Source organism: Callithrix jacchus, chromosome 1 (assembly GCF_049354715.1).
Source record: "Callithrix jacchus isolate 240 chromosome 1, calJac240_pri, whole genome shotgun sequence".
In the NCBI taxonomy this organism is placed as follows: Eukaryota; Metazoa; Chordata; class Mammalia; order Primates; family Cebidae; genus Callithrix; species Callithrix jacchus.
Genome location: NC_133502.1, coordinates 72,923,400 through 72,946,709, shown reverse-complemented (window position 1 = coordinate 72,946,709; position 23,310 = coordinate 72,923,400). Strand labels below are relative to the sequence as shown.

Genomic DNA, 23,310 nt, shown 5'->3' with positions numbered 1-23,310 from the left:
GATAACCAGTTAGTCCCAAGACTTCCAACTGTGTTGAAATGCCATTGAATTGTATGTTAAATTACCACATACTCTGTTTCTCAACACTTGATTTCAGTCTACTGGTGACATTTGTTTTCCATTGATGCATTTGTTTGTGTGCCATTAACTTCTGGTTCTGATTTTGGTTGCATTATAGTCATGCTTTTTATCTAGCAGAACATATTACTTCTTGCTATTCTTTCTTGTTGTTTTAAATTTTTTTCAAAAGTTTTGAAATGCACTCTAACATATTGTTCAGTGCAAAAAAGATCTTAATTAGATGACAATTATAATCAAATTAAATTGATATATTAATTTGGGGAGAAATTACCTTGTAATATATATCTGGGGACACAGCATGAGCTTTCATGTATTCAGATCTTGCTTCATGTCTCTCAATACAGTGCTGTGCTTTTCTTCATGCAGGCTATATCTGACTTGCTATACTATGTCTTGCACCATTTTGTCCTAGATATGCTTGGGGGATCCTTACCCTCCCCTCATTGTTTCCATTTCTATTGGAGGAAAAAGATTCTTCCTCCTTTCATTCTGCATCACCAAACTCTCATATTTGTTCCCTTGTAGTTTTCACTCCTGAAATCTTTAGGAAGGTCATCTTACCCAGTGTTCATGATACCACCCATGTGGGTTTCTTGCCTGTTTTCTTGGGTTCCCTGTTGTGGGTCCTTCTGCAGGTCACTCACTCCCCTTTCTCTGTGGCTGCACCCTGGCGCACCCCTAATCCACATGGACCCAATATACCTCTCTATTCATAATTTCTGTGTGCTCGGCTCACACTCTCCTCTCTGAAACCTCCTCAACCTCTCAGACTGTGTGCATCCTCACCTTTTGGGGGAAGACTCCCATAACCCCCAATCCCCTGGAAGGACTGAAAAGTGGCAGGTATTGATCATACTGACCTCAGCATTCTTCTTAACAGAGCACCTGGCCCAAATTACTGGGGAGGGGGTCAGGTGCAGAATTACTTCCCAACCATAACCTTATACTGGGAGGTCATGGTCTTGCCTTTCTCTAAAGCCATTGCCACATCAGGTAGCATACTCTTTGGCTGGAAAATCTTTGTCACTTCTCTCCACTCCATGCATCTAGTCTCATGTTCTCATGTCACAGAGAGCCCAGTTCAAGAGCTTTGTGGTCTTGGCCAATGTCCTGGACTCTCTTTGCCTCTGGAGGGGAGAGAAATAGGTGGAGATAAAATTTTATATATAACATATGGGTGGAGGTATATTTTATCTCCACCTTGGAGTAAGGGCAACATTCACATCTACTGTCATAGAAATCAAATGAGATGCTGTCTGCAGGACCTCACTGACCGTGGTTCATCCATGCTGGCACTTGGGGCTCCGTGTGTTTACCTGTGGGCCTGACTATCTGTATCAGTGATTTTTTAAAGGCAGGGCAGGTATGCTTAGTTTAGTGTTCTTTTTTAAGAGCTGGGGCCCTGCCCGGCAGGCCTCTGGGTGACGTGCTCTGCCTCTCCTGAGCAATGGCTCTTGAGGGCTTCCTACTCCTCACTCCGAGAAGGGGCTGGCTGTGGTATGACCTCCTGGGTCACTGTGTGGACTGCTGAAATCAAAGCAGTCAGGGGCTCCTGGCAGGCTCTGACCCACCCTGTCCTCATGCTCCCAAGAAGACCTGGGACCTGGGGAAAAGTGGCTCTGAAGTCTGGAAGAGCTCAATTTAGATTTTGACTCCACCAATATCATGTGATCTGGGAAGAGTTACGAACCTTCTCTGAGTTTATTTCCTTTTATTTTGGTTTATTTTTCCCAAATGGGAAGGATCACTCGTTTGTCTTAGATATGGTGGTTCAGTTTGAGGGGCATAAAACTCAGCAGCTGCTTCCTTGCTTAAGGGGCAGTGCTGGCTTCTGGTGGTGTATGAGCTTTGGGGTCAGAAGCTGGTTCTCAAAGAGCTGGGCACTCTGCCCCAGGTCCCAGTTCCCTCCTGCTTTACCCACCCCCCAGGCTCTGCCTCCTAACTCCAAGATCAGCTTTGCACATGACACCTTCCAGATGTGCTTCCTAGAAATTTTACTCTGTCTCCTTCAGGCCCTTTCTAAGGTTCCCTTTTGCTTTCTCTCCTCCTCCAATTCTATCAGTGGGGCTTCTTTCATATACACATAGAAATACAGAAATATGGGCAGAGAGAGGTCAGAGATAAGGACTAAGATGGGACAGACAGCTTCTGGTGCACCCTCCAGTAGAACTGCCCTGGAAGGGACAGGCTCTGTCCAGTGATCAGAAAGGGGAAGTCCCTCTTGGAGGCAGATTCTGCCATGGAACAGTGCCACTGAGTCGATAGCACTGTCTACATAAATACTGTGGCAAGTGCACCTCCCACAGGAAGCTTTGCAGATGAGGGACACCATTCACAGTTCATGAAGAATAAACCAGCATCTTCTCTCTTGCTTTGCAGGTGTGGTCTCACCCAGAACGGTTTCTGCTGCTTCCGTGGTGCCCAGGCTTTTCTGGCAGCCTCTGCTGGGTCCTCCCCTGGGCACTGTGGATGCATTGTGCCTGCTGGAATTTTTGTGCTCTCTGTTCCCATCCCTTTGCCATGACGATGACCCTATACCTCTCCCCTACACCATCCTGTGTCTGCTCTCCGTGAGGACCCCTCTCCGTCCGATAGTCCATCAGCATTTCCCCACACCTCATTGTGCCTCCCTCCTCTCTTCTGGTGGCCTTTCCACTGATTGCATTGTACCTCTTTCCCTGATATTAAAGATGCTTTTAAAAACAACAGATCCATTATGTCCATGGAGTCTTTATTTCTAGAAGTTTTACATTGGTTTCTTGTATTCTGTGTTGTTCATTTTTGTTGACAAAAACAGTCAAACTCTGTAAAATGTTTAAAGAGGTTTTTTCCTTAGCCAAATATGAGTGACCACGGCCAGAGACACAGTTTCAAGAGGTCTTGAGAATATGTATCCAAGGTCATTGGGTTAAAGCTTGATTTTATACATTTTAGGGTAACAGAAGTTACAGGCAAACATCAATCAATACAAGTAAAGGCGTACACTGGTTCAGTCCAGAAAGGAAGGACAACTTGAAGCTTCCAGACCATAGATAGTTTCAAAGATTTTCCTGATTGGCAATTGGTTGAAATTTATCTTATCTAAAGGTCTGGAATCAACCTAAAGGAGTGTCGAGGTTAAGATAAGGGATTGTGGAAACCAAGATTCTTAGTATGTAGATGAAGCCTCCAGGTAGCAGGCTTCAGAGAAAATAGGTGGTAAATGTCTCCTATCCAACGCTGAAAGGTACCACACTCATAGTTAAATCTCTCTGGGGTCAGGAAAAGACCTGGAAAGGGAAGGAGATTTTCTACAGAGTGTAGATTTTCCCCATAAGAGACAGTTTTGCAGGGCCATTTCAAAAATGTCAAAGAAATGTATTTTGAGGTAAAATGCCACGATTTCCTTCAGGGCTTACTATCTGTCATGTTGGTATCTTACTGCTACAAAGAATCTGATCTATGAATCTTAAGGTCTCTGTTCTCATCTTAATGCTGGTCTGCTGTGCCTGAATTCTAAGGGAGGAACATGTAATGAAGGATATCTGACCCCCTCTTCCCATCAAGACCTGAACTAGTTTTTCAGGTTTACTTTGGAATCCTCTTGGCTAAGAGGAGAGGTTAATTCAGTTGGTTGGTGGGCTTAGAATTTTATGTTTGATTTACATCATCTAGAATTAGTTCATAATAATAATAATCTGTCATTGTCTTATAAACACCTAAAATAAAATGTCAACAAGGGAGGAACTTTTTGAATGAGCAAAGTGAACCACCACAAGAAGCAGGCACGTGGGATCCCCTGGTCCTCCCTCCTACACTGATCGTCTGGGCTCTGTGATGGCCCTGATCCCCCTACAGGCACCTCAAGAGTAGAGGGAGGAACTCCTTAAAAGGGCTTCCAGGTTGCAGAGAGGCCATCTGACATCACACTTGTGTTTTCCTCTAAGCACTGCTTGGTGAGGGAAGGGGAAAGTTCTGATTTGCTCTGGTTAGTCTCACAGAGTATGTCCACATTAGTTCCTCCTAATGTAGGACTCAATGCTGGAGAAATTACGCCATGAAAGGTGGTCTTCGCCCTAGGAATCAGGGAAACATAAGTTAGGCTCCTTGGATGAAAGAACTTCTGGTATTTGCTGATTACTATTATGTGTTTGAATTTGTTGCCATCAGTTTCCTTGATTGGAAAATAGGAAAATTAGTTTTAATTCCAGTTCTCCTGTGGACTTCCTGAGGGTTTGTGCCTCAGAGCCAAGGACATCTGGAGCCCCTTGCTGCGCACATACATGTCATGTGGGTGGATGGGTGTGCGCATGCGCGGTGGAACCCATGGTAGTTCCTAAAAACTGGCAGTGAAGATATGTGTGTGCAGGGTTTTCATGGGTCTCTGGATTCCACACTGTGTGAGGCAGCCCCGTCCAGCCCAGTTCAACCCCTCGGGGCTCCAGCGCCTTGGCAGTCCAGCTTCTTGATGGCTCACGTGAGGGACACGGCACCATCTCCCTCAGAGAGCAGCACAGATTGGAGGCTCCTTCCTCATTGCCTGAGAACTTGGCTCATTTATGAAGTTGCAGGAAAGCTGAGGAGTATGGATTTCTCCCCTTGACTGGCACATCAGCATCAGGAAGCTGTCAATTTGAGAGCAGAAGGCTTTTTCTAACCCAACTGTTAGAATTCTAAAGGAGAAAAAAAATTCAGTGAAAGTGTTTATAAGAATAAAAAAAGTCTCTGATCTGTCCAGTGACGATACCTCCGACATGACTTGAGACCTCAAGTGAACTTTACTAATTATTTACTTAAACCATAGAAGAAATATTAGCCTCAATTTTGTCTCTGTTGGGCTTTACTTTTTTGTTCAATACATTCTTAGAAATCCCAAGAGCTTATCTTTCACTCTGTGAGATCTCTTTCAGCATGGTTTAGGAATCCCTTTTCTAGTTTCGTTATTTGGGCTTTTATGTAGATGTAGAGGATTCTTCTTTGGCATCTGTTTAATGATTACCAACCAGTAGTTATATATACCTACTGTGTATATTTAAACACCTTTCTGGGTTAAACCAAAGGCCGAGGCACAGAACAAGTTCTCAGGAGAATGCTGGGATTATAATGGCACAGGTGAACTGCGAAGGTATAAGGGAAGTCAGTTTCTCCGTGGTGTGCAGATTCTGAAATCCATGGCTCTTTCACTGTGCTTGCAACATACAAGATTGAAGTGGTTTCAACACATCTTGGTCGAATGACTTTTAAAAAAGTCAGGTTTATGTTATTTTTGATGCCTACAATTTCTGACTCTCACTTTTTCCGAACGGTTTGGTTATGGCTGGATGCTTAGTGTGCCGGAGCTGGGAAACTACCCTGCTTGGCTGTGGATGAAACTGAGAAGAAGCCACTGGTTCTGTGTCCCTCTGCCCTTGAACTCTCACTCCTGGTGCCTGGGCTCCTACATGCCCTAGGCCTGGCCTGGCAGACTCCCACCTCTGTCCCTGCTGCAGATCTGGCTCTCAGACATGGCGCACCTGGCGTCAATGGCTTCAGGATGGAGAAAATGACCCACGGGGAAAGAGAGAGGCCATCCCCAAGATGAAAGAGTGAGTCATCTGTGGGCCCGCCCTCAGCATCCATCTCCGTCTCCGTAATGAAGCACGTCTGTGGGCTTCTTCTCCAAATGGTCCTCTTCTCATTTTCACTCTCACCATCCAAGTCTGGCCGTCACAACAACAGTAACTTCCCAGCTCATCTCCCTGCCTGCAGCTTCTCAGCCTTTGCCGCCTGTCTGCACACCGCATCTATTTCTATCGCATCAGGGACTACTAAAAAGGCATTGGTTGCTTCCTGCTCCTTGGCATATCCTGAAATGCCTCTAAGACCTGAATCAGAAAACTCCATGGCTCTGCCTGTCTCCCAGGACTCTGCACACCTGGCCCCAGTGAGCTGGTGCTCCTGCACGTCCGCTGTGCTCCTTCCTGGTCTGGGCTCTGGTTTGTATTTTTACAAGATCTTCCTCCACTGCCTCTTTCAGCACCTGCTTCTTTGGCATTGAGCATTCTTTGCTGACCAGGTAACTGACTTCTTGCTCGTCTGAAAGGTAGAATGGCATGCCCTTGTCCTTCACAGTACACACGTGGCTGTGTTATTCTGTCTCCTCCACTACTCTAAAGGCTTCTGGGGAGTGCAGCCTGGCTCACTAGCTCACCTTCCCCATGGAGGCAGGGCTGTGATGGGTTTGGTGTGTGGCTGGTAAGGGAGAGACCTAGGACTGCTCCCTTGTGTGGGGTGAGAGCTGCCGGTAGACCATGGGGCTGTTTTCTGTCCTGGGAAGACTAGAGAGAAATATTTTTGGTGGGGAAAATTAAGGCTGGGTGTGAAAACATCAAGTGTGTGATGATTTTAAGACATTGAAGCGGAGCTAGCCATTGGGTATGGTATCTATGTATAAAATTCTGATACTTAGAGATCAGTGGGCCAGTGGGGAAGGTGGGTGAGCCGCCTGCTCCTGAAGCATTCGGAGGCCAGAGATCAAGAGGCCCCTTCAAACAGGAGGGTGGGAGGCAACCTCAGGGTAAAACGGGATTCTGGTTATGCTTGCCTGGAGTTCACGGGGCACAGGACTCCGACCGTTCAAGGGAGGGGTGGTCCTCCTATGAAGGGCTTGGGAAGAGGGGTGAGCATCTGTTTTGCTGCACTTTGCCCAATCCTCGCTCCAAAGATATAAAGAGAGTAAGAGCAAGTTCTTAGTGCCCTCTAAGTCCTCCTGTGGAGGAGAGCGATGGTTCCCTCTGGCTTCAGAGTCAGTAAGGGGCTTAGATGACCAGGACTTTGACACGTGCCACCAGGGCCTGGGTGGACCCATGGACCAACGTCCGACTCACACAGAAAAGCATGCAGTGGGAGTGGCTGTGTTTGAGGAGAAACCGCCCTCCTGCTGCAGCCTGGCAGAGGTGCTGGTCCAGGGAGGGGTACCTATGCGGCCCAGGCAGCTCTCTGCTGATGACAGCAGCCATGTTCACAGCAAGAAGCTTTACACTGGTGTGGATGCTGGGAGGGAGTGCATGTGTGGGGTGAAGAGCAGACACTGTCCATTTCACCCATTGGTACCCCCCTGCTCCTGGGGAGGAGTCTTCAAAGAAAAAAGGAAAGTGTCCCTGAGAGGAGACAGGTTGGGTGGAGCCCTGGAGGGGAGGTGCTTGCCACAGCTTAGGGGCTGGAGATTTAGTCTCAAGAGTCTCTGTGGAGGCCAGGTGCAGTGGCTCACGCCTATAATCCAAGCACTTTGGGAGACGGAGGTGAGTGGATCATGAGGTCAGGAGACTGAGACCATCCTAGCCAACATGGTGAAACCCTGTCTCTACTAAAAGTACAAAAATTAGCTGGACGTGGTGGTGTGCACCTGTGGCCCCACCTACTCAGAAGGCTGAGGTGGGAGAATTGCTTCAACCGGGGAGGCAGAGACTGCAGTGAGCTGAGACTGCACCACTGCACTCCAGTCTGGCAACAGAGCCAGACTCTGTCTCACAAAAAAAAAAAAAAAAAAAGAGTCTCAGAGGAGACAAGCAACTCACACAGGGCATGAGGGCAGGAGGACATCCAGGAGCACCAAGGGGTCGCCTCTTTCCCAGCAGGGTACTACCAGCCTGGCCAGAGGGTTCAGCACTGAGGCTGTCAGTGTCACCTTGCCACCCCTGACCTCTCTGTGACAATCACCCCCTATAGTCATCCCTTCCCCACCAAGGGGTCAGGAGCTGCAGCTGGAAGGTTAGGAGGCACTTTTCTTCCGTGGCCACCTGGAGGTTCCCTAGGCAGGCCTTAGGGAGGGAAGAGGAGAGGTTTCCATGAAGTTTAGGGTTTTTACTGTTTTTCTGGGCCTGGACATGTTTATTACTAAAAATAAATAAATGGGGTGACACACATACGTGATGGGAGACTTTTTCTTGTGTGGAAGTGAGTGGATTAGATTCAAGGCTCCATCCAGCCCAGGGAAGAGCAGGGCCCACTGAGTGCTTGGAATTAGAAAGAACCAGGGGCGTGGGATATTCTTCTTGCACCCGCACACACTCACTCAGGGTCCCAGTCACACAGTGGCCGGAAGAGAAGACGAGCAGGGGAGGTTTAGAGGCTGGAACCTTACAGTCTCAGGGTTCTCAGAAAAGGCAAGAAACTCACACAGGGCGTGGGGGCGGGAGGGCATTACCGCACTGAGAAGGGTGCCTGTTTCCCTGCAAAGGGCTGTAAAGCTTCGGTCTTTGGCTATGAAAATTGAATTTCAGTATAGGCTTTAATTTGCATTCTTGTTACAAGTAAAGTTGGGTCTGTCGTTGTATTTTTCAGAGCCATGTGTATTGCCTTTCCTGGAACTCTTTATCCATATCCTTTGTTCCACCCTCTTTTGGGCTTTTGATAGTTTCCTTGCTGACTTTATTAAGACAATTACCTTGACAACTGCGAAATGTTACATATTTTTTTGTGCATAATTTTTTATGCTATTGAGTGTGTCAATGTTTTTCTTTTATGGCTTCTGGATATTGTATCATTTTAAAGATAACTTTAATTATATTTCCATTAAGATAATTAAAAAATGTTCTTCCCAGTTTTCTTTACTCCTTTTTCATTATAAATGAATTGAATTTGTGACCCATTTATAATTTATTTGCATATAAGGCAAGAGATAGGAGCCCAGTGTAATGTTTTTCCTGGGTAGCTGCTCACTCACTCAAATGCTGCTTCGTGGGTAACACCTTCTCTACTGATATGCGTTGATCCACGCCAGTCACATAGGTCACTCCTTGTGGGGCCTTGGGATGTCTGTAGTGAGATGGATGAGGAGAGAGAAAGATGCTACTATGTGCCTACAAAGGGTCCAGTTCTGAAGGGAAGATGGTGAAATCATGAGGACAATTAGTGTTCACATCTAGGGTTGGGCTGGCTTCCATGACTTTCAGTGACCACAGAGTTGCCAAATGTCCCATTTTCATATTAGCGGAGCTCTGAGGTCATGATTTGGCTCACAGAAACAGGGTTGTACTGAACAGAATGTTGAGAAGCAATCCTGTGATTAAAAACAGGGCAAAATTGGTACCTGAGACTCAAATGGGGATTAAGTGGAATTATATAAAACTAAATAATGATTGCTAAACGAACAAATTTAAACTTTACTGCTTACCAAAATGTACTGCACTTAAACAGCAAGAAGGGGAGTTGAGAATAGTTACATGTAAAATTAGATTTTGGAGTTAAAGTAACTCATTCCAGGCATCTAAATATTGCAGTTATTAATAGTTATGCTGCATTTCTATTTCAAACAGAAATAGATACCATCACCGTGGTTGAAATGAGAATTCACACACACATGTTATCATAGGAGCATAGGAAGGAATTTATGCCAGTGATGAAAAGAGAACATTTTTCTAAAAAGCAGTTTGATTTGAAAACTCCTTCGGGGATTCTAAAGGCTCACAAGTGGGATCGTTAGGATTTTCCCTCAGTACACAAGCTCTGAGAAATATCTGGAACTTCTTTCTATCTGCAAGTGTGCCCTGAGTCCCATGCATTCTGTTTTGTGTGAGAAGGTATTGGGAAGAAGCGTTGACTGTTTTCAGAGCTTCGTAGTTCCTTCTAACTGGTGATGCATAGTTTCTACCTCTCTTCCCCAAAAGGAGCACAGGAGACCCAGAGTCCTGCTGGAAGCTCCAGGGCCTGACTAGATGAGACATTTGATACGGTGTGTCTTTTTGGATAACTCAAAGTCTGATTTTTTTTCTTTTAGACTCCATGTTGGTGGATGGTAAAATAAATATGGTGCTTATTAGGGATTTTTAAGGAGTGATTAAAGGGAGACACTTCCCCATATAGTATCTTTCTGCCATGCTGGGACCATCAGAGGTTTAGCTGCCTTGATCAATTAAGTATGTCATTTAATATAAGAAATACAATGCAGAGATTCACTGAACTGGTTTTCTAAAAATTAAACAGATAAAACATAGATAATGGGTTTATATAGTTCTGTAAAGAAACAATTTGACCTTCTTTAATAAGCAATTAGCTTTTAGAAAGTACATTAGATGGTACATGATTGGTCACTTTGATGGAACCACAGTGAGAATATTATTATAAAATAAATAGGAGTAAGCATAAACATCAAAAACATTCATTTCTTGCTTCAGTTTTTCCACGTAATGATGATTCATTGCCTACAGTTTTCCTGGCATCTGAGCTTTTAGGAAAATGTTTCCTTCCCTGCTCTCTACAATGAATTGCGTGGCAAATGGGAAGCTTATCCTAATAGTCTCTCGACTTACTGATATGGACATATTTCTTTTGAAAGCACTGTGTTGTTATGGTGATTATTTTTCATCTACTCAGAAATTAGAAATTAATTTGAAGAAGTATGGAGCTTAGAAAGTTTATAGAATGTTTCTGGGTACCTGTTATCTTCTCTGATTCACCGTGTCTCCAAGTCCCTGTTGATTTTTCTCTATGTACTAGTGTTTTCCCCTCCATGTATGAGTGGGAAAGGTCACCAGCTCCTTTCTGGACCCCTGACTTGGAGCCACCTTTGCCCACCTCCCAGACATTTCTCACTTAGGCTGGTTCATGAGGTTGAGCTGTGTTTCCTCTCCTGCATCCCCTTCCTGCCACCCCTAGCCCTCAGCTGCTACCGTCCTGTCTTGCTTCCTCACCCTCTGGGGCCCTCCTGCCCCCATGCAGAACCAGGTGTTGGACCCCTGCCCCCTGGCCCCTCAGCACCGGGGCACTCTGCCTCCTCCACCAGGACCACACCTGCACACCCCAGCATTCCCACCAGCGCCGTTCCGTGGAACTGCCCTGCACATCACCTCATTGCTGGCTCCTTTATACACCCTGCAGTTCCTCTTCTCCTTCCAATCCCTCTTGATGTTGTAAGATTTACTAACAGCAGAAACTGGGAATAAAACTCAGATGACCATATTTCTTTTAATTGCATTCTAACTCAAGAAGGATCTTGATCAATCAAGGTGGTTGGTTAGGTTTGGGCCTGATGTCCTGAACAAAGCTAAGGAAATAGAGAGCACCACAGTGTCAGGAAGAGAACATTTTAGAGTGCTGCCTTACAGAAACAGAATCTTAGCAAAATGTAGAAAAAAGTGTAGGATTGACACGGATGACGCCATTAGCATCCAGCCACCACAACAAAGAGAACCAGAATAGTGCCAGGAGAGTTTTTACGATGGCCTGTCTGCCGTTTAGTTTTGTGTTTTAGAAGAAAAATTAAATGACTCCCAAACTGGCAGGTCTTTTTCTATATTGAAATAAACAGGCGGTTATTTTCTTTGGATGTGCAAGCATAGCATCTCTGGGGTCCATAATCCCAAATGACACATGATAAAATGGTTTTTTCTTCCTGTCCTAAGGGAAGCCATCAGCCGTGTCTGTGAAGCTGTGCCTGGTGCCAAGGGAGCCTTCAAGAAGAGAAAGGTACTGTCCTCAATGCTCTGTGTCTAACTGTGTCTCCTCCTTTACTTCCTCTTTTTCAACACTCCGTGTCTTCAGTCACACAGAATTGTTCATTGTCCTCCTTCTGTGGCCTGGCTCTTGCTACTTCTAAGAGCAGAAAAGGCTTAGATTGTTTTCTCACTCACGTGGTTGAGAATGGTTAGCTGTCCCTGTCCCAGAAGTAGACACCCTGGTTACTCACTCACTGTGGCTTAAACTCTGAAGACAACGGTAACAACAGACACTTAAAACAGGGTTGGGCTTTCCTTTAAGCACTTTCAATACGTCAATTCACTTAATTACAACAGCTGAGGTAGATGTCCCCAGTGGTGTGCTGGTAACCTCTCCAGGTTGAGCAGGGGAGTGAGAAATAGAGTAACATTTTCCGATTTCTGTGATGTCACAATACTTCTATTGCAGCTGATTTCAATTTCTCAAAATCATATCCCTTGGAAATGGAGTCGGGAAGAGATGTGTAGTAGCTTGTGGTTATATAATGTTTCCACCATGCAGGTACTGTGGGCACAGATAACTCGATAAGCAGTTAGTAGTTAATGCAGCAAAAGAATTAGGAACTGATGCGTGTTGAGTATTTATTGTCTGTTTTTTAAAGGTAATTTATTTAATTGTAAGTTTACATATATTTATTTTTAATAATAGCTGTGATTAACGGCCAGAATATAAAATTCTGAAACATTTGATAATTGGCTCCCATCAGCTGGGCCAAGCCAGCACTAGAGTACCACTGCATATCCCCGTGTTACAGATGAGGACAACCGTGACGTGGAGGGGAAGGGCACCATGCAGGTGGGTGGTGTCTGAGAGCACAGGCTTCATGTTCAAACACTGCTCCACGACTTTGCATTCTGAAGATATTTGAGCCAGATGGGGTTAAAAACAACAAACGCCCCTGGTTTAGGAGAAACCATGAAAGCCTCTTCAGCTAAGTGTCTGGTGAATACTCAACTGAATATCCGCAATCAAGGCATTTCTATGCCTAACCTGAATTGTGGAGAAAATGTCCTTCAAAGACCCTCCGAATCTGCCTGAGGCTGCACGTTCCTGATTCCAGATCATCTGGGTAGCTGCATGCTTGACTCTGCTGACCCTACAGCTCTATTTTGTTTCTGTCTTCAGAGCTTGGGGACTTTCATGCACCCACAGGGCAGCTGGGTTTCCAGCAGAGAACGCTGAATGAAGACTCAGATGTGCCAGCTTGTGTTCTGGCCAGTCCATGGGGAACCAAGCAAGGCTTCAGAGTCTCCACTATAGGAATGAGGACGGCGACTGAGAACAGAGATGGGGAATCTCATCTTCTGGGTCCCAGCTCATCCTGGGACATGCTCATGGTTCTTTTGGTGGAAACAGTGCTGATTTCCCGACTCCACCCAGAATCTCATGGGCCTAAGCATCTCTGTTTTTTTAATTTTAATTTTATTGCATTTTAGGTTTTGGGGTACATGTGAAGAACATGCAAGAGTGTTGCATAGGTACACACGTGGCAGTGTGATTTGCTGCCTTCCTCCCCTTCACCTATATCTGGCATTTCTCCCCATGCTATTTCTTCCCAACTCCCCACCCCCCGCTGTCCTTCTCCTTTTCCCCCCCAACACACCTCAGTGTGTAGTGCTCCCCTCCCTATGTCCATGTGTTCTCATTGTTCAACACCTGCCCATGAGTGAGAATATGCGGGGTTTGATTTTCTGTTCTTGTGTCAGTTTGCTGAGAATGACGGTTTCCAGGTTCATCCATGTCCCTACAAAGGACACAAACTCATTGCTTTTGATGGCTGCGTAATATTCCATGTGTATATGTGCCACATTTTCCCTGTCCAGTCTATCATCGATGGGCATTTGGGTTGGTTCCAGGTCTTTGCTATTGTAAACAGTGCTGCAATGAACATTCGTATGCATGTGTCCTTATAGTAGAACGATTTATAATCCTCTGGATATATACCCAGTAATGGGATTGCTGGGTCAAATGGAATTTCTATTTCTAGGTCCTTGAGGAATCACCATATTGTCTTCCACAATGGTTGAACTAAATTACACTCCCACCAGCAGTGTAAAAGTGTTCCAATTTCTCCACATCCTCTCCAGCATCTGTTTCCTGACTTTTTAATGATCACCATTCTAACTGGCGTGAGATGGTATCTCAATGTGGTTTTGATTTGCGTTTCTCTAATGACCAGTGATGATGAGCATTTTTTCATATGTTTGTTGGTCTCATGTATGTCTTCTTTTGTAAACTGTCTGTTCATATCCTTCGCCCACTTTTGAATGGGCTTGTGTGTTTTTTTCTTGTAAATCTGTTTTAGTTCTTTGTAAATTCTGGATATCAGCCCTTTCTCAGATGGGTAAACTGCAAAAATTTTTTCCCATTCTGTTGGTTGCCGATTCACTCTAATGACTGTTTCTTTTGCCGTGCAGAAGCTGTGGAGTTTGATTAGGTCCCATTTGTCTATTTTGGCTTTTGTTGCCAATGCTTTTGGTGTTTTGGTCATGAAGTCCTTGTCTATGCCTATGTCCTGAATGGTTTTGCCTAGATTTTCTTCCAGGGTTTTTATGGTCTTAGGTCTTATGTTTAAGTCTTTAATCCATGTGGAGTTAATTTTAGTGTAAGGTGTCAGGAAGGGGTCCAGTTTCTGCTTTCTGCACATGGCTAGCCAGTTTCCCAACACCATTTATTAAATAGGAAATCCTTTCCTCATTGCTTGTTTTTGTCAGGTTTGTCAAAGATCGGATGATTGTAGATATGTTGTGTTTCCTCCGGTGCCTCTGTTCTGTTCCATTGGTCTATATCTCTGTTTTGGTACCAGTACCATGCTGTTTTGATTACTGTAGCCTTGTAGTATAGTTTGAAGTCTGGTAGTGTGATGCCTCCCACTTTGCTCTTTTTGCTTAGAATTGACTTGGCTATGCGGGCTCTCTTTTGGTTCCATATGAAGTTTAAGGTGGTTTTTTCCAGTTCTGTGAAGAAGATCATTAACTGTTTTTAAATAGCTCCTTCAGGAGATTAAAAAGGGTATGAACCTGGTTAGAAGCAAATTAGCATATCCAAAGAGAGAGTGTTCTAATCCAAAAAGAAAGGATGGTGCCATCCAGGTACCAGGCAGTGCCATCCAGGTACCAGGGAAGAAGGTCCCTGGCCTGAAAACACAGCTGACAGTTCCCTGCCAGGACATTTCTGACAGGGTAATGGATATACCAGGTAGACAGTCCATGTCTATCTATCCTTGTGGTGGCTCTAGGCCCATGGGTTTCTAACAGGACAGTCCATTGAGAAGCTTGACAAGGGAGAGTGTTTTGCAGCAAAAAATGTGTGGTCCATTCCCTTGGGCCAGGAACATCCTTGCAGCTCCCTGGGATGCTTCTAATTCCCTAGAGCTGGCCTGCTTTAATCTTCCTCTAAGTTAGTTTGACTCTTCCTCTAAAGTAGGTGTGATAAAACCAGGTTGCTGAGCCTGCAAAATGCGAGTGGGCTTTCCCCAGGTTTACATACAAGGGCTCCCCCATGAGACACTTCCCAACAGGGCCAGAGAAAAGGCCTGGGAGACAGATACCTCTGCCTGCCTGCAAGAGTTCTCACCTCAGCATTTGCATATTATATGATTTACAATTTGTATATTGCATATTCTAAAATTTGCATATTTGCTTCAGACACTCCCCGCTTATTCATTTTACATTTTGTCTTCCTATGCCTAAGGAGGGAAGAACAGTCAGTGAGAGTTTGCAGGTATGGCAAGCATCTACATCCCCACCTTTTGAGATGGAAGTCAAACAGCTAAAATAATGCTCTTTAATTTCACAGCCTCCAAGCAAAATGCTGTCCAGCATCTTGGGAAAGAGCAACCTCCAGTTTGCGGGAATGAGCATCTCTCTGACCATCTCCACTGCCAGTCTGAACCTGCGAACTCCAGACTCCAAACAGGTATGTGGGTGCTCAGATCTCCTGTAGGGACCCTGCCCACAGTCCTGGTGATGAGTGTTTTGCAGGTGTCCTCCTTGTAGCTTTAGTGAACTCACATAGCATATGTTTGCCTCAAATTTTTACTAGTCTATGAACTTTGGCCACATTGAAGGGTCACCAAAAGAAGCATAAATAAAATTGGCTCTCTTTAACTCTGCTTTTTTTTTTGGGGAGGATAATGCATGAAATCATTGATGTCCTTGCAATGTAAAAAAAAAAAAAATTATGTGTGTGCAAAGTCTCTTCTTAATGTCCTTGCCCTGATTTTTTTCTTTTATACCATATTTAATAGGCCTGACAGGCCACATTTTATTTATAGCCTTTGGAGTGGACCGCATGTTGTGGTCTAATTGATGATCTTTTTTCTCCTTTAGTGGCTCATCGTTTTGGAGACTCTTGTAGTACATAGTGTTGTGGGGGTGATGAGAAGTGGTATTGTCTATGGAATAGCCAGTGTGGAATTCGTTTGGAGCTGACTGAGGCACCACAGCCACAGTGTTAAATTAAGTTTAATTTTATTAAGGATGGTTGCATTCCTGCATAGTGTCTATCTTTTAGATTTATCTAGTCATCATTAATTTCTTTAGCTGGAAAAATGGGTGTTTGAGTAGCTATTCTAGCTACCAAAAAGGCACATTTGAAGGTCAAATGAGGTGCAGGAGGTAAAATGCTTGTGCAGTATCCAGGGGAGTGTGGAGTGTGAACTCCCCTCCCTTGCTCTGCTCTGGCTCAGTTTCTGGGGCTGGCAGTAGGAGCTGGAGCTCGGGTGGGACCTCTCTATATAATACTCCACCTAATTCTGACCATTGTCAGCAGGGATGCCTGCAGTAACCTTTATGTTACTATACATACTTCTATTGATTGACTTCCATATTCCCCAGGTTAGTGAGCAGCGTCTCCAGCTTAATTTATTCCTCCACTTGCCACCCAAGATGATGAAATAAATCCTAGCTCTAGCACAGAAATGGGAAGCAAAGCCCAGGCTTTGTGTTGACATAACTAGATACCACTTCGCTCTGGCTCCTTTTATCTTCACAGGACTGATAGATAATTCCTTGTGTCTTTTTATCTTAACTTGTCTAAGAGACTAGCTCACCAGCTCTGGAGGTTATGGATTCTTTCTCTAGCACAGTCTGAGGCTGAGCTGTTCATGAAGGCCTGTGGGCTAGGCTCACCTCTGCCTTCTCCTTCGTGCCTGGAGCTGTTCCTTTTCTATGTCTCCTGGACCTTTTGTTTGGTCCTCAGACTTCTTAAATCTGTGGGATCTTCTCCCTGAACTTGCCTTCCCCCACGTGGTAAAATAGAAAGCAAACTGAGAGCAGTCGGGTGAGGCACTGGGTTGGCCCTTTCTGTTCTGAAACATGGCAGCCGAAGCGAGAGTCCAGTTTGCTTTTCTGCCCTTGGTTTGGGTGGATGGGACGAAGTGGCAGGTTCTGGACACCCAGGTGACTTGAGGTTTTGTTGATAAGTGTGTGAAGGTTAGGTGAGGGCAAGCACACAGGGTTTTGGCTCTCCCTTCTGGCTGACTTTTGGGTCCAACTGTAGCAAATTGAGAACAGCCTGGCTATACACTCTCTTTGTGACATGGTAATTGTCCCATAAACTGCATACCTCAACCATACCTCAGCTTTCCCGTGAAACTGCTCTCTGTGACCCTAATGTGACAGACAAGCAGTCCAAACCCACTCCATCTTGGCCCCTGCGACTTGTAATTAGTAACTAAGGTCTGTAATTTCCACCCTACCCAGACAATGTGTAAACTAACGCTTATCTTGCCTTCTGTGAACCACTAAAGTAACAATCGAAATGTCCAAAGCCCCTCACCCTCACCCAGGAGGTGGTTTATGGGCATAAAAGTTCTTGACACCCTCCTTTTGGGACCATAGGTTAGAGAGACGTGAGTCCTCCTTGGCCGCCAGCAGTAAAGACCCTGTAATTTGGCCTAGTCTTTGTCTTGGTGGTGATTTTGCACTCACTGGGTTACAACACCTTCTCCATCCAGAGAGACAGCAGCAAGACAACCGCCACTTCCCTCTGCAGAGTTGAAATGAGATGCAAGGCTCTCAGGGCAAAGCACGTGATTTAGGTCAATTAGCTCTAATTTTCTTACTCTGGCTTTCAATTTCTGTCTTACCCAACAAGACAACATACAATCACACAATAAGGCTCATGCATCACGTCGACCTAATATGACTTTTATTATTTTTTTCCCAAATCATAGTTTCCAATTTAATTTCTAAACTCCCAGTTTTAGACCTGCCTTATAAGCAAAAGTTAAGTAAGCAAAAATGTAAAATTTTGGGAGCCATAGTTGATCATTTTCTGGTGATTGCTATCTTAGGAACCCTTTACCTTTGCGCCAGAGGGAAGATTCCAGAGAGTCACAAAGGCCACTATTTTTAGTTTAACTCAGCTGGGGCTTGGGTGCAGCCTATGTGGCCAGCCTCATTTTCTGTTCACTTATATACTCAGGGTTTTCTAGATCCTGAGGTTTTGTAAGTGCCAATAACCAAAGTAGGCATTTAAAACTGTCTTATTTTCTATTATAATTCAGTTATATTTTATTTCACATTTCACAGCAGCTTGTTTGGACAAATCCCTGGGACGTTTTATTACAGCTGTGTAAATTCTGACTGCCTACCTGAGGACAAGAGCCTGAGGGGACTCTGCAGAACTACACCCGGTTGTGTTGGGATGGAAGGGGGCTCTGTTCCCACCCCCCAAAATTTACTTCAGTGTCGTTTCATTGTCTTTAAAAAGATAAAATTAGCACGGATGACTTATGTAGCTTTTTAAATTTAGGGCAGCTTCTAATTTACTCAGTGTCTACTAAATTCCACTGTACTCTGCAGTTTATAAAGCTAATGGAAATTTCCAATTTTAAAATTAACATAGATTGTCCACTCTGGTTTTTAAATTGATAAATTACAAGAGTGCTTTAGATGGAGCCAAGTTGGAATCTTGGATGCCAGCTTTCCAATTTATATGCACATGATACAAATGGGATAAAATGGAAGATGGGCCACATTTCCTCCCATTCTAGCTGCAGGTTCTGTATCGGAGACCCCAGTGTGTTTTTGGAAACAGAATCTATAAGGTGTGATGTTTTGGTGTGTGAGTGAGACAGTTTCTTTCTGGAAGAGGCATGGTTGTTAAGACCCTGGCCTCAGCTTGGACCTCCCTCTCATAAGTGACTCAAGGTCAGACATAATCAGGTCCATGCACATTTGTGTCTTTCCACAAGGTCAGACTTTTATTACTGCTATTTTAATCATAAAAACCATGAGCTACATGGAGTTCACTCCATATCAGAGCTGTGGGCACATAGGCTCAAGCCACACCACAGGTCAGTCAATACTGTAAACCATACATAAGAGTATACTCAATCAGTATATAAATGTTACAGGTTAGACATTCCACATCAAACCACATAACATTTAACATCAAGAGAAAAAGGGAAAGGAGTAGGGATTAATAAACCAATCCACGGCAAATGACATGGACAAAGAGAGTGTCCTGGCTTGATCCAGATGGACAACAATGTCTTTCAAAAAAGAGTCTTTGATGTGGGCAGAGCCTTCGTTGGCAGGTGCTGGGTGCTCATCACAGTGACAGCATGGTGGTGTCTCTTAAGAAGACTGTTTCAAGCTGGTGAAGGCTTGCTTTTTATGACCAGAGTCCTCTGGTGTGGACTGATAATAAGAATATGCCTTTTCATGTCCTTCTCTTGTTGGGTGCTTTCTTTATAAATTAGGTAAACATCTGGTACCTGTTGGGATGTTGCCTTTTAAAATGTGAGATGGAGTCTTCTAAGATGGAGTCACTTATGTTAAGGGTGCTCTATGTGCCTCCTGTGTTAGACCATAGCTCTGCTGATCACCAGCTGTCTTAATTTGAGCAAACCACGTGGCTCCTCTGGGCTCTGGCTCCTCACCTGTAAAGTGGGATGATAGTTCCCACATCACAGGCTGCAGCGAGGCTTCGCGGACACTGTTCTGGCAAGCAGCTGGACAGCAACCATCAGATTGTGAAAAGTGATCGATTGTTATTACTTTTATAATTGTTATTTTTATATAGGTGCCAATTTTCAGGAAAACATGTCAATTTGTAATGCCAACAGATAGTTGCTTTTCCAAAATATGCAAAGGGCGATAACAGCACGTTCTTGTTTCTTGTTTTGGGCCTGGCAGATCATAGCGAATCACCACATGCGGTCCATCTCCTTCGCCTCTGGAGGAGACCCGGTAAGTACCCTTGGGATACTCTTGCTCTTGTTGAGAATTTCTGAGAAGGGATCCCTGCTTCAAAAATGTGCCTTGCAAGACACTGTTAAAAAAAGTTAATTGTGATGCCAACTAATCTCCCCCTCCTGATTTCCATAAAAGGTCTTCTTGGCTATCATTTTATATTTAGGGGTAACCTGGGACACGGACCCTACATTAGTTTTCATTTCATTAGCCAAAAGCTGTTGAAAATTCTGGAAGCATTGGCATTTTTCCAAGGTGATGAAACAGCCCCCAGGCCTGAGACTTGCCAAGGGCTTCTCACGCTCACTCTGCCCTCACCCTACCTTTTGTTTATTTGATCTCCATATTAATATTTTGTCTGCCTGAAGAACGTGAATTTACTTAGTCTGCTTTATTCATAGCCACTTAAAATCAGCATTTTTCTCTCCAAGTGTAAAACCGTAGCCTTTAATAGTTTGCTTTGCCAACAAGGAGGGAGTTGCAGAGCGAGAGTAAGAGGGAGACTTGAGAACAGAATGAGAATGTTCTATTTTTGCTTCATATCTTTAAAGAAGAAGGTGGAATAACAAGGGAATTTGTTTCCCACGTTTGGGCAGGAATGTTACAATAGGATGTCAGCATTCAGCTCCAGAGTGGCCATGTCACCTAAACTGTACTGTTACGAAGGTGAACTCAGAAAACCACCTCCTGCTCCCGGGGCAGGGCGGAATCCATCACTGTGGACAGCCCAGGCCTGCAAAGAAACCAGACAGGAAATTGGTCACAAAGGAGCGAGGCACAGAGGGGGAAGGGAAGAAAGCAAAGTCAGCCCTTTCCAGAAGTGAGGGAGAGGAAGGCTCACCCTCCAGAATGTTCTCATCTGAATTTTCATGCATCTAGGTAGTTTCCACCAGTTCGGAGAAAAGTTGTAAAATTAAGGTAATAAAGTGAGTTTTTCCTGGAGCTGAATTTATTCAATTGAAAAATTATCTTATATCCTAAAAAGACATTCTTTTTACTTTTTTAGTGTTAAAAAAGGCTTTTAATATAAAATAATGTCCTGGTGTTTTGCATTCTTTAGCCAAATTACGAGTAGACAATTTTCAGATGTTATGTAAAAGTTTACTGGTCCAAGATCTCTTCATCTCAAGGTTGGGGACCCTGTCTTTTTCTAGCCCAAGAAGGGGCTTTTCCCTGTGACTTTTCTACCTTTCTTTTCATATCCCTTCTATTTTGGAAACTGGATTAGAAAATTGCTGTTGGTATATTGGAAGCCAAATTGAAGGAGCAACTTGAAAGGTAGACTCCAGATCCTTGACATTTCCAAAGAACAGTACAATCAGGCCACCAATCTCAGCATCAGGGAAGCAGTACTTCTTCCTGCCCTGCTGGGGCAGCTGCTAGAGGTGAATATCATGGCCATGCTGGGCGTCACTCCTGCCTGGGCCGGCATGAGCTGCCGTGAGAGGCTGGGACCCCGTTGCTTGTCGGCAATCCCATCTCAGACCCTTAAGCCAAGGGCCCTCTGCAGGGAAAGGATTTGCCCACCAAACAGACAGTTCTTTACCCTTATATCTCTGCTAAATTGTCAAAGGATGGTCAGAGCACTGTTTAGCCCTGAGGCTGTGCCATTCCATAGGGTCAAGTGGCTTGGGCCCTTTTTCATACTTAGGGTCTTCTTGTCAAAAGTCAGCCACAATGCCTTTCCCTTCTTTTTTTTTTTTCTTCTCTTCCCTTGTTATGCCTTTCCTTTCTTTCTAATCCATATCATTTCTTACATTGTATTGTAAGATGAAAGTCCTCATTGAGATGCATATTTAGAAAGTGGAAGTCTTCCCCAGTTGAACTCATCCAACAAGGGCTCACTCTGCTACCCAGGCTGGAATGCAGTGGCACCATCACAGCTCGCTGCAGCCTTGACTTCCTGGGCTCAAGTGATCTTCCACCTCAGCCTCATGGGTAGCTGGGACTACAGGCAAATGCTTCTATGCCCATCTAATTTTTTGTATTTTTAATAGAGATAGGGTTTCACCATGTTGCCCAGACTGTTCTCAAACTCCTGGGCTCAAGTGATCCACCTGCCTCCGCCTCCCAAAGTGCTGGGATTATAGGCATGAGCCACTGTACTGGGCCCAAGGAGCATTTCTTCAGATGCTGTCTATGTGTATTTGTCTGTCTGTTTGCTACCTAATTTGCAGTAGTTGTCTAATTGCTTGCCCCTTGTGATGTTTGGAACTATTGTTTCTTAAATTTGGAGGATGACGCAGAGTAACAGATAAAAGGCAGATGTCTTGTATATCTGCATTAATAGCTTCCTTCAAGAGCTTTTCTTAAACCTGTTTTAATGTTGATATTATGAGTGAAGACACAAATATCTAGATTGTTGGAAGCCAAATACACTGGTTTGTGTCAAACTAACTATTTTATTTTCAGGATGTAAACAGGACTATACATTTTTTTTTCAGATATCCTCATCACCTCTTATTTTTAAAAAATTGGAAACATTTAGTACTCTTTAAAGTAATCCACAACCTTTTATATTTTCTGTGATTTCTTTTTTCTGGTTTATAAAATGTCATAACACAGGATGGGAAGCCTAGTTACTTTCCATTTAAACAAATTCAAATGCGTTTTGTATTGTGCATGAGATTCCATTCCAAATTGATTTGTAACCACGAATTTAGCACATAACTGGTAGACATTTTAATAAAGCTGACAAGTCTATGTTCCAGTCCTTGTTCTCTTGCTAAGTGTACAGTCACCTATTGCTTAATGCTTCAGTTTACCCAGTAGGAAAATGGTATTTTGAAATGGCAAACAAGATAGATGAGAAAATGTTATTAATTCCCCTCTAAAAAGGGCATAACCTACTGTAATTAGCAGTGTTAAAAGACCACCACAAGAATGCCAGAACAATGGCCAGGCTCAGAGGGCCTTGGGGAGTGGGACCAGGGATAGCATAGACACAGAACAGCACTTTGCAGCTCTGTCCTTGGAACTTAGAGTGCTAAGATGACAAAAACATTGTTTTGAATGCTAATATATTTGCCTGCTCTGCCAGAAAAAGGTGAATATTGGCATCAAAAAAGCTTGGCCATTGACCATCTGAGAGACAGGGACATATTATGTCTCTCTATTCTCCCTCCGTCCCCACTTTGAGCCAGAGTAAGAATGTAAAAAAAAAAGTCCTTGTATTCATTACTAACGTTGACTCTAATTTTGTTACCTGAATATGTGTAAAAATAAATTAAAAATAAACTTCTTATGTTTATACTTTTTATTTAACTCTAAACCCTACTTAAAATGAAAGTTAAATAGAAGTAAACATTGTAAGGCCAATGACATTCAATGTAATATTACTTTGCTATCATGGACAAAGTTCGCTGAAACTAAGTCTCCATTCTCAATATGATGCTGGCCTGGCCACCATGGGGCAGAATTTTTTAAGTTCAATGTCTCTCCATTACCGTGGGCACCTGGATGACTCAGTTCTTCCACTGATTTTTTTCTATTCAAGTGAAAACCTCAGTTGCACATCATGTACAAATGTAACGTCAATTTGCTTTATGTGGGCAAAGGAATCTCCCTGTGT

At 44.0% G+C, this 23,310-nt stretch overlaps 1 protein-coding gene across 3 annotated transcripts in view; it reads left to right on the top strand.

Moving 5' to 3' along the window:
* The window catches only part of SHC3 (SHC adaptor protein 3), a 163,654-nt gene that overhangs the window by 80,865 nt on the left and 59,479 nt on the right, over nt 1–23,310 (top strand). For all 3 annotated transcript variants that reach the window (XM_008992779.5, XM_017971770.4, XM_054253670.2), the window contains 3 exons: nt 11,442–11,505; nt 15,334–15,453; nt 19,683–19,736. In XM_008992779.5, coding sequence (XP_008991027.1) covers nt 11,442–11,505; nt 15,334–15,453; nt 19,683–19,736 — 238 coding nt within the window. The remainder of the gene's footprint in view (nt 1–11,441; nt 11,506–15,333; nt 15,454–19,682; nt 19,737–23,310) is intronic.